The 11,872-nt window shown below is 41.2% G+C and overlaps 1 protein-coding gene across 1 annotated transcript; it reads left to right on the top strand.

The window, feature by feature from the left end:
- Positions 1-1,114: 1,114 nt before the first annotated feature.
- On the top strand, positions 1,115-10,992 carry LOC108920427 (retinoic acid-induced protein 2-like). The gene is made up of 2 exons (XM_018729171.2): positions 1,115-1,199; positions 6,717-10,992. The coding sequence occupies exon 2, from the start codon at positions 6,809-6,811 to the stop codon at positions 8,492-8,494; it is 1,686 nt and encodes a 561-aa protein (XP_018584687.1). The 5' UTR covers positions 1,115-1,199; positions 6,717-6,808; the 3' UTR covers positions 8,495-10,992.
- Positions 10,993-11,872: the final 880 nt, after the last annotated feature.

Here is an 11,872-nt window from a genome sequence, read left to right as displayed (position 1 = left end):
TCACAGCAAATGAAATTATGCCTATGTCATTTCTAGCGATGAGAAGTAGGCTCCTCGACCAAACTGGTTTGGCGCTACATGTTACGGACTTTGGTGGTCTCCATGGTTGCGCGGGCAGCTGGGCCCTATCAGGACGCGCGCTGATCTTAATCACTTCCACAGAACTGCTCGGGGACTCTTGTAACATGCTGCAATAATCTGTTATAGCACAGTTGTGATTCTTCAGCTGCCATTATTTTAACTTCAGTCTCAGGCACATACTCCATTCCCAAAAGTGTCACACGTTGCTTTGGTATTCATAGAGCCATTCATCACCGGTGACAACAAGAGGCCCTTCTGCTCCAGTCGCCCTACTGCCATGAAACAATAAGCATGTTCATACGCTCTCCTGAAAACCTTACAGCAATTACATTGACATTTATTCATCTAGCAGCAACTATATCTTCACGCTCATAGGCCTCATACATATTTGCCATATCTATACTGTCCTTTTGTACAGCAGGGAACAAGACATGCACATTTATTCAGACACTACCTCTTTTTTTTCCAACATTTTTTTGTTTATTTAGATATATGTACCACACTTCTTTATTCTCACCACAGCCTGTTTCCCTTAAGCACCATATGAACTAACACTCCCTTCACCGAGAACTGCCGTTTATTAATGCAGAAGGTGTGTTAACCAAGATGAAGGTGATAATAATAATAATAATAATAATAATAATAATAATAATAATAATAATAATAATGTGACGGTCATTATTAGACGAAGTTGCAGTATGTATCGCCCTAGTATCTAGCTAGCACTGTGGTTCCACCTGGAAGTGTAGCGCGCGCGCGCCCGGCGACAGAGGGGACAGTGCGCGCGCAGCCCGCTGCTGCGTATTACACCGCCGCTGGGCATTAAGAGCAGCGGTGTGTATCAGCACTCCGTTCTCTTCACTTCAGCTTTGCGTCTGCTTTCTTTTTTTTGTTATTTTATTTTATTATTATTGTTATTTAAATTTATGCAGCATTTTGTATGATATTACTGTACCGCAGTCGGGGAAGTCGTCCTCGGAAACGGAATAGATCGGCGATGCCCGCGGACTACGACGACGTAGTAGTTGAGCGCGAGCTCGAGCTCTGCCAATGAAGCCTCATTTGGCGGCGCCTCCTCGCGCAGACCGTATTGTTCTGGCACCGGGTCCCGCGACGAGGTAGGATTATATACATTTTCAGCCGAGCCCGCAAGTGACGTGCAAACGAAAGTGTTAAACGAATGTGAAAAATATCTCCGATGGATGTGGCATGTGCTATAAGCTTAGCTCATTTTCTCTCTCTCAGCTGCAAAGCGCCTCAGGGTGATGATGATGATGATCGGATATTATATATATAATCAGGATGCGCGTTATTTTATCGAAACCGAATTTTGGTTGTGTTTAATTACCGACAGAAGAAATCGTTCGACATCTTCACGAGGGTGTGTTAAAGGTTTTTTAAGCACCGAAGAGATACGCGTCAATAAATATATTGCATGAAAGAAAATATTAATTATTAAATTATGTGATGATGGTGTACAGGTGCGTTGAGACTCAACACGAGAAGACTTAGAGTGTTATTAATTTTCCATCGTACTATAAGGGCTACTTTCTGTCTCTCATGCACGACGCACTGAATGACATGTGTCATTCAATCAAATAATATATAAATATATGGGCTAATAATAATAATAATAATAATAAATATATGCCCATTGAGTTTTTGTTCTCGCTGAGGGGAGAGTTAGTGAACAAAGAGGAATGTCATAAACAATAAGAAACGGGATGTCTCAAGATAACTCGTCGTCTGTTCTCGCGGACGCGCGAAGAATTTCCCCACCAGTTTATGCTTTAAATTTCAAGGGCTAATATTCCGCTCACGAGCAGACAGGCGACATAGCCGAGGTCCCTCCCTGCTGTGTGGACCCGACGGGCGCTGCTGTACGTCACGTGCGGAGACGTGCGCGCCGACTGTTCAGAACGGCTCTGGACGGCGGTGGAGCGCGAGCGCTGGTCACGTGGGCCGTAGACGCCTCGCGAGCCGCCGATGCGTCCCGGACACGGTGCTGGGACTCACGGGTGCTGCGTCTGCATGATCGTGCGGGGACACACATCACAGGTGGACAGAGACAGGCCGGAGCTCGGCTACACACACACACACACACACACACACACACACACACACACACACACACACACACACGTCTTGTGTCCACCCATTTACATTTACTTTCCCACAAGAATTCATTATCAAAAAACATTTAGATGTACAGTATGTGTCATACATGTTTGCCATTTCATTTGCTCCTAGGATATGTTTACATCCTTAACAGGGTAATCTGTGCGTGTGCACATTTTTCTTTAGTTTCTTTAAGATCCTAAAATAAATATACAGTAGTTTCTCTTAATAACTAGGCATCACTTATAAAGGAAACACCGATTCTTATTTTAGGAAGACAGTTTATCGCAGAAAGATACGCTTGATCATTAAATTGTGAAGGAGGCAGAGCCTTCAGTGAGCACAAGTAGATGCCTTGGAATCGAACAAATATTTTGGGCTTAGTCATTCATGTTAAAAATGCTGTAGTTCTCTTTAAAATATTGTTTTCATGCAGCAACCAAGGACAAGAATCCTGAACAGACTTTGCTGATAGTGATGTTGTTGTTATGTCTCCTTGGCTGCCACAGATGATCAGAATATAAAAAAAACAGTCTGTAAGGTCTCAGTTCTCATATTTTACAGGTATTGGTTTATGCATAGTATAGCAGGTAGCTATATTTGTATGAAAGACTGGAGACACTTTTATGGAGACAGCTTACCAAGGTCTTAGTGTTTTCTTATGTTATAATTAAAGCATCAGATCTTGCAATAATGCCCCTGACACATGAAGATTGCATTTACCAAAAACTGAATATTAAGAATTAACTGAACCGCTGACTGAATTACCACCGATGTATAAAATATTCAAACCGTATTTTGCAGGTCCAAGTTACACTGAAAATTAAATGAACTCCAATATTTGTTCAGAGTTACCACTGAACACTACCAACAATTTATTTTTTCCAAAGCTCACTTATACTAGCTCTTGTTCATAAGCTGCAGTTCTTTTTCACCTAGTTAACATTGACCATTTGCCACAATAAATGTATCCATGCTGTTATTCCCTTCATCACTCTGAGGCATCACAGACGGTATTCATAACAAACATTTGTCACATGCTTTTTAAAACGTGTTATCCATGCCCTGCACTTATTTATTCATTCTGTCCAGATACAGAGACAGTGAAAGCTCTCCCCCAGTCATCTTGTTTATCAAGGATCACTAGCAAACTGTCAACAACCTTACTAGCCCTTTTATTGAAATCCTGAGTTATATATGCAGGTTTTGAGATAACTTTGCATGAGCAGGGAAAGAAAAAAAAGGTTTTATTATTTCCAAATGGGAATTCAGGGTGGCAGAGTGGAGCTCATCCCTTCAGGAAGAAGAAAGTAAAATAAGGAAACAATTACCATGCATGGCAAGGAATTTTGGATTGGATCACTGTGATCTGTAGGTAAATATCATGGGCAGTTTGCCTTTTAGACTTTGAACCCTGCTTGCTCTTGTAAATTCTCACCCTTCAATCTTTTATTGCAGGGAGGAACCTAACCAGTTTTGTTAGTATAACAAAGGGAGTAAGTTACACTAATAAATGGTAATGGACTTTGGGCTTGTAATAATAATGTATACAAGTCATCTCCTCAGACAGCTGGTTCTCAACTGGCTGTTTCTTTCAGACTCATGTTACCTCATATTTAATTAAAGCTGTGTTGCTTTAGCAGCTAGTTATAGCTGTGAATATTCTTCTGTTGTGAACCTCCAGGGAAGAGGTGACTGTGCTGCAGTGGGGGTCATCTCTCAGGGGGTCAACATAAATGGGAAAACACAGAGGGTTGGGGGCCCTCAAACAAGTAATGAGGTCTGGGTTTAACAACATTCACTAAGACCAAAGTTTTCAAAGCAAACTATGGCAGATTTGGCTCTAATTTGAAACCTTTCTAGAGAGGAAACAAGTTTGAAGTTTGTCAAATGGACTCAGCCATATACTTTGAGAAGAAAAACATCCTGCCCCATCATTTAAGAATACATTTGTGCGACAGGACATCTTTCCTTCCACTGCTAAAAGAGCAAAGCTCACAAAACACTTAAGGATTTTGCATGGACTCTTGTGGAAATGGGGACCTCAGCAAAGCCCTGGCAAGAGATAGGAAAGGTAGTGAAGTTAAGTAAGAAACATGGTTTTGACTGAGAAGTTATCAACCTAAGGAAGGTAGGTTGTGAGTGAGAAGGGTAGGCCACAGAGGAGCACCGATGGCTGAGGTTCAGGAATCACTGCACTACAGCTGGAAAGCTCTTTATTTTTTTGTGGTCCTATTACATTAATTTAGGTCAGCGTTTACATAACTTTCAAAAAAAAAAAAAAAAAAAAAAGATACGAATAAGACAAGTTGTGAAACCACAGAGCTGACACACAAAAGATTGCATTGAAATCCTACTAATAACAACCAGAAAGCGGGTCTGACTAACACACTGGCTGAAGCCGCTTATCCCGAGCGGGGTCGTGGTGAGCCGGAGCCTAACCCAGCAACACAGGGTGTAAGGCTGGAGGGGGAGGGGACACACCCAGAACGGGACGCCAGTCCATCACAAGGTACCCCAAGTGGGACTCGAACCCCAGACCCACCAGAGAGGAGGACCTGGCCAAACCTGCTGCACCACCACACCCCCCCCAAGTTTTACACATCTAACTAAACAATGTCAATACAGTATTTGCTTAGATGACTAGATATGATGTATTCAATACATTGTGATAAAATGTAATTCTGAAAGTGCTGACAAGATTCCCTATAGCTCTTTACACATACTTTAGACATCAGAATAGATCAGCAAAAATGCCTGAAGTCTGGAGCTGTGATTTAGCTCATCAATCTGTGTGTTTTATAATTAAATTAAGTGACAGATGAGTTTTTAGAGATTTCTGTTCATCTGATATTTCAAGAGTATTTTATTTTAGTGCAGTTTAGTCTGATTAATAGAATGACATGAGCTTTTCCTCAAGAAATATATAATGGTAAAAAAAGTATCCACTGATGCTATTGTTCTTTCATGGCACCCATATCCTAATGACAACCTACAGTGTCTTATGAATACCTTTGCGCATGTTTTCAACCATGATATCACTGTGTTATTCAGAGTTAACAAAAAAAAATCCCCACCTAGTTCACGTGCAGCTGCTGGACTGGTGGTTTACACCAGAAGCTGGGGAGCAGTACAAAGGCTATGTGCTATAAATACCAAAACCTTCTCCTGGCATGCAATGTCCTCTAGGTCCTCATGGTCTAATCAACCAAAAACTAATCCTTTACCATGTAGTGTTACTTCATGCACATGGCATTTTCTTCAGCCTCAAGACTATCCCTACCCATATAACCATTGTATTTCTATGGCCTACTGAGGTATTGCATGCCATGGTGCAATGTGCAATGCGGTCTTTTCTAGGCAAGGAGTGACAGAGGGGGTTGGGAGAGAGCTGCTTCTGGGTTTTTGGCAAAGGACAATGACAAAACACAGTAATAACCCTCATAACTGTACAAATCCAGAACAAGGAGGCTGACAAAACAGTGCCAGAATACTGTCAGCAACAAAGAGAATAGCATTTAATCCAGGGTACAACAGCCCAAGTAGGCAGATTTAAAAATACTCAACAGTTTAGTCACTGTGGAGTTTTATTTTTACAGTAGCAAAGTAAGCATTATGATTGATTATGAAAGTATGAATTGTCACCAAACATAACTGCAAACCTTTTTCCATTTCCAGTTTTTTCTTTCTCTTATGGTCATGATTGTCACCGCATGAGAAGAGTGCTCTATAAAAATAAATTTAATTGAATTTGAAAAGTAACAAAAAAGATAAATAAAACATGCCATTAAAGGAATTTGTGTATAAAAGTAACAGTCGAGTTATTGTGGTTTTTTGAGTACTCTATTATGAGCAATATAGGCCATTCAGCAGTGGCTGCTCACTCAGTGAAAAGCTTCCTTTAAAAAGAAGCTACATGTGGCCTGATGCCCTCAGCATAACCTCTCCCAAGTCAAGCCTTTGTAGAGAACTGAAAATCCCCAGCCCTGCACTTCAATGCCAGCAATAAGACGAAAGCCAAAGTGCCTTTGCTGTTGGACTGATTTTCTCCCCCACTGTTTGTTGTCAGCAGGGCCTGAATGTGGGACATGTCTCCTCAGGTACTGTTGTGCTGTTGGAAATTAAATTACAGTTCAGCTGACTTGGGATAAGCTACAAGCTCTTATCTGCTGTTTTTTTTCCTTGTGCCTCTGTGGCAAGGCCAACCAAGCACATACTGATAATACCCAAGGACTCCCAGCATGATGACACCCTTGGCAAACAAATCCCTCAATCCTTTTTTTAAACTTTTGCCTTAGAGCCCTTATACTGGTTTCACTCAGTCTTTCCTCAGAATAAAGTAAATCAGACAGTGGGGAGGAAAAAAAAGGCATATATATTTTCCTGTAGTTTTACTAAAGATGACTTATATGCGATAAATGTGACAGACAAGGCAGTAGCATTTACCCAGAAGCGTGTACATTTAAAATCTAATATCATTGCACAAATTAAATTGTTTCCACTTTCTCATTTCTTAGGACCTCTGACAACAAAAGAGATCACCTGACAACCATGAGATCCTCAGCTGTAAGAACCTGAAACAATTTGAATCCAAAAGAAAAAAGCAGCAATGGAGGACCTATATAAGGACAGCCAGACTAATTTGCCCTTGGACATGTCAAGTCCCCCCAGTGCAGTGACCAGTACTGATGGAGGAGATGGGAATGGAAAATCAGAAAATGGAACAGTTCAGCTGATTACATCAGAAGCCTGGAATATGAAGAAGAAGCCGCTCTCTCCTGTGATGACTGTCCCAGCAAGCTCTGTGGTGAGCCCCTCTACAGAGTCTCCAGGAGGTATGGCGCTCAAAGTGGCTGCCACTGTTTTACAACCCATCTGCTTGGGGGACAGTCCAGTGGTGCTGCCCATTCACCTGCAGATGGCTGGCAGCGCTGCTCCACAGATCAGTGCCGCAGGCAGCACACCATACCTGATGACCAGTCAGGGTCCGATTTCACTGCCATTGGTCCTCGAACAGCAGGTGTTCCAGCATTTGAACTCCCCAGTGCTCCAGCAAGGTTCTGTATGCCCTTCACTGTCTCTCCAGAACAACATTTTGTGTCAGAACTCTTCCCTCTCCTTTAGCCAGGCTCCAACCGTGGACCAGAAACCAGGTGTGCAACCTCTAGAGCCTGGTATTCTGCCCCTGCTTCAGAACCCAGGGTTTGCTGCAGTATTGCAGGACCTGTTCCCCTCTCAGAGCAATCTCAATCATTCCACATGTCACACAGCAGCATCTACTCCAGCAGATAACTTCACTTCAACCATCTTCCCTCCCTTGCCCTTCCCTCATTCGTACAGCTCCTCACTGTCTCCGCTGGTCCCCCCAGCCACTCTGCTGGTTCCATATCCAGTCGTTGTCCCTCTGCCAGTGCCTCTACCTATTCCCATCCCAATTCCCTTTCCCCTGAATAGTGACTTAAAAGGGTTTACAGATCCACCTAAGCCACCTTGCACTTTGGATAAAAGCACTCAAACCTACACAAAAGAAAATCCTAGTCCTCCCCCACAACAAAACAGGGAAGGGATCACACATATTCCACAGGTGGAATCACCATGCTCTCCTTCAGATATTGTAGAAGTGCTGGATCTCTCTATAAAAAATCCTCCAATCCAGACAAAGCAGGAAGTCATATTTCAGAGTCAAGATAACGTCCTTGACTTGTCAGTGGCCAGCGTGAGGACACCATGCATTCAACCACATAGTAACAAGGAGCTATTAGGAGAAAAAGCAAACCATTCTGGCCATATCTGCGAGAACAAAACAGGCTCTGCCTTATCCTTTGAGGTTTTTCGTCCCATGGAGTGCACACAGAACCTGGATTCTAAAATACTGAATGGCCTGGCCTCGCTGGAGTTCAGCCGACAACACAAGTGGGTGGTGGATAGCGGTAGCAGTCGTTCGGGCTGTGAGTCCAAGTGCGGCAGCGGGAACATTGAAATAGTTAGGACCTCCCAGACAGCCAAAGTCATTGTTTCTGTTAAGGATGCTGTCCCCACCATCTTCTGTGGAAAACTCAAGGGTCTCTCTGGCGTTTCCACTAAGAACTTCTCCATCAAGCGAGATGCCAACCAGGAAGCCATGCTACAGCAGCATTACAGCATTAAAGCCCAGGTTGAACCACGAGACCCCAATGATTCCCTTAAAAAGGCTTCCAAAAGCAAACCAATCAAATTAAAGAAAATGAACTCCCAAGAGATACACATCCTCCCCATCAAAAAACAACGACTGTCTGCTTTTTTCCCTAGAAAATAAAGAGTCCACAGGCAAGAGTGGCTTTTATTGCAGTCTCAGGTGGACACAGGAACTCAGATTACATGATACAACATTTTTCAGAATCTTTTTTCATTTTTACACAAAACAATCAGTATCAATCGGTCCTTGATCCACTCCTACCTGAATCCGATATTGAGAAGTATGTGTAAGATTCATGTATGTGGTAGACACTCAACCTCAAGGGAATAATAAAAAGATAAAACTTATATTCCTTGAACAGGTCATTGCAGTTAGAATTTATGTATTTCACAGCATTACTATGTATGCAGTTTCCACACAGTGAAAAATTTATAGAAAAATATTAAGAATTTTAATATAATCAAATGACTGTGTATACTACTTGAAAATAGTACAACACTGGCCTTTATTTCCTCCAAAATTAAATTAGAATGTTAGAATCATCCCGAGACTATAAAAGTTCTGTATGCACACCAGAAATACTTTGTTATGCAACATACTGGTAGATCATATTGTATGTATTGGACTGAAGTCACTGAATTTCACCTGAAGAAGTATAATCCTGCCATCACAAGTAAAAATGCTCATCTTTGCTTTCTTGAAAAAGCCAAGATATTTTAATGATGATGAATATTGTAGACTTAGCATAATGTCAGCAAAGCATTTTTTCCACTCTAAAATCAACAGCTTCTTAAACATTGCCATCTTATTCCAGATGTTTTCAACAAATAATCAAATTTGACAGAAAAAGATTAAGATCAGCCTCTTTTAGGGTCTGTGGAAAAAATAGGAACCTAAACATATGGTTCATAGCAGAACTCAGAAAGGAACAAGGGTTTTCAAAAATACAGACAAGTTGCTATACACAATTTAAGGAAAAACTCACTATTTTCACTATTCTCAGCTGAAATAAGGTTTTACAGCTTGGAGAACTTCCTTTATGAAAATGAGAGAAAAAGGTATAAAACTAATTTAGAAAGGTACTTGAAGTGGCCTAAAATCATGTCTGCAGTTAACGTCTTCATGGGAGCTTAACATACTTACAAGGTAAATTTATGTATTTATTTATGGTAGACTTTACTTCATAAAGCAGTTTTACCTTTACTCTCCCTGATTTATGTGCAAGTGTTTTCAGGTTAAAGCTGATACTTGACCAGTCTTGGACCTTTTATTGGGAAAAAAAAAAAAGTTTCCCCTCTAGTATTTTGTCATTGTACCCTTTTAGCTGTAGTCTTAAGCTGTACCATAAAGGTGTTTTGTAAAACTGCAAAGGATGCGTGTAAAAACATGACAACTGCAGGTTAGGCAAATCTTAGTTTTACAAACGTGTTTGAGAAAGTTTTGGTTTCACATTATCATTAAAGGTTTTGTTGTATTTATATAACTGATCATTCAATTTTATATTGTAACAAGTTATTTTATTGTACGGTGCAGTTGCATGAGGGTCCTTTTTGAATGGAAAATAAACTGCTGAAGTGCAACAACATGTACATATTTTCTGTAATTCACATAAATTGTCTAGCAGATTAACGGAAACCCCCAGAGCCGAAAAGTAACAAGACGTTAAACATTGACAATAGCAGGCAGTAATGTGTCTCCATTAAACCCATGTTTATGGGCCACACTGGGCTCTACCTCTCTGATGTTGCATCAGATTAAGTTAGGGAAGTGTTGGGCACCCTGGGATAATGCTGTTCACATGTTGCTTTTAAGAGAACATATTTAGTCTCACTGCAAATGTACATATCTTTTTCAGTGCCAGCGGGGGGGGAATAAAAAAAATAAAAACACACACTCACTGAGGTTTTACATCACAATTAGCACTTTACCTTAAATTAAGAGCGTCAACAGGTCTGACATAGCAAACCATACAGGAACTCCGCTACAAATACTTGGCTGACACTTTTCCTCCAAAACAATTTAAAGTTATAAGCTAGAGATTTATCCATTGATGCAGCTGGATAATATTTACTGGAGTAATTCAGGGTAAGCGTCTTACTCTAGGGTGTTACAGCAAGAAGGGAAATTTTAACGTGGGTCCTTTGACTGGAAGGCAGCAGCTCTACTTTTGCGACTATGCTACCATAGCGGTAGTCAAATACCTACCTGAAACTTACCTTCAATGCCTTGGCGCACACATACTCTTACCCAGAATGATTCCCTGTCCCACTAAGCCCTGGAAATTACTACAGCGGCAAGGGGGAGGCACAACTTCAAATGCAATCTTTAAAATACCCAGTATACTGCATCCTAACTTAGGAAAGCAATTGTAACCAGAAGTTTAAGTGTACTTGTTTATAATGCCATTCACTTTCACAACAAATGTCCCTCCACTTAACAGGGTGCGTCGAGTAAAGTCCCTTAATACCTGCTTTTTCAGTGCAGGGTCACAGCCTCTCCTTAAGACATATAGCACAAGGGAGTATACCCTTAACATACCACCTGTACATGGCAGTATATTAAACTCAAGACAATATTAATAGTGCAGGGGGTGCAGTGGCGCAGCAGGTTTGGCCAGGTCTCCCTCTCTGGTGCGTCTGGGGTTCAAGTCCTGCTTGGGGTGCCTTGCAACAGACTGGCGCCCTGTCCTGGGTGTGTCCCCCCCCCAGCCCTGTGCTGCCGGGCTAGGCTCCGATTTACTGTGACCCTGCGGTTTCATAGTTTGTGTGTGTATTTATTATATGTGCTTTTAAAATGACTGAAAATAAGTTCCCACATTGAATGCCATTGTGTAATCATATAAGCATGTGCAATTAGACAAAAAAGATGACTGGTAGCACAAGTGGAGGAGTTTGAGAGAAAACAGATTGTATTTAAATTTTCTGAATTACCTTGGTTTGTAACAATGTTCGTACAAAAAAATGCCGAGCCCTGCACTGTCCAAATCAAAAACATGTCCAATATTCGTCAGCTTTGGGCCACTTTAAAACATCTTTATCATCTATACAAACAAAATCTTAAAACTGATGACCCTTGATTTATTTCTTTAAAATCTTGGATATAGCAATAAACAATACTTTTACTAACTTTTATTAGTTTCAAGCTACACCAAAATTTCAGATCAATGAAAATAAAAATACCTTGTCTTCACAAACTCCTACTGAATGCCAGTTGATGATTCCTGTAAACACATGCAGAATACCCATGTTCCTGATGACCAACACTCAAGAACACCAGAAACCAGCTGTTAACACTGTGGAAGGGAGTTAAGTCAAAATAGTGTGATCACATTCCTCTCTTTTTCTGGGTGTATTTTACAGGTACACAGCTGCACAAAGGGAGTGCTGTGCAGTGCTGGTGTTCTCCCCACTTTCAGCTTCATCTCCATGGTCCTCTTACGTTGCTATTTCAAACCAAGACCAATGAACACCACTGTACTATAAACACAGAGGAAGCAAG

The sequence above is a fragment of the Scleropages formosus genome, chromosome 14 (assembly GCF_900964775.1).
Source record: "Scleropages formosus chromosome 14, fSclFor1.1, whole genome shotgun sequence".
Taxonomy (NCBI): domain Eukaryota; kingdom Metazoa; phylum Chordata; class Actinopteri; order Osteoglossiformes; family Osteoglossidae; genus Scleropages; species Scleropages formosus.
Note: the sequence above shows the minus strand (reverse complement) of the source record. Positions and strands in the feature narration are given on the sequence as shown.

What these genes read in the sequence shown, in the direction of transcription:
- LOC108920427 (XM_018729171.2), top strand. Translation starts at nt 6,809, where the DNA reads ATGGAGGACCTATATAAGGACAGCCAGACTAATTTGCCCTTGGACATG.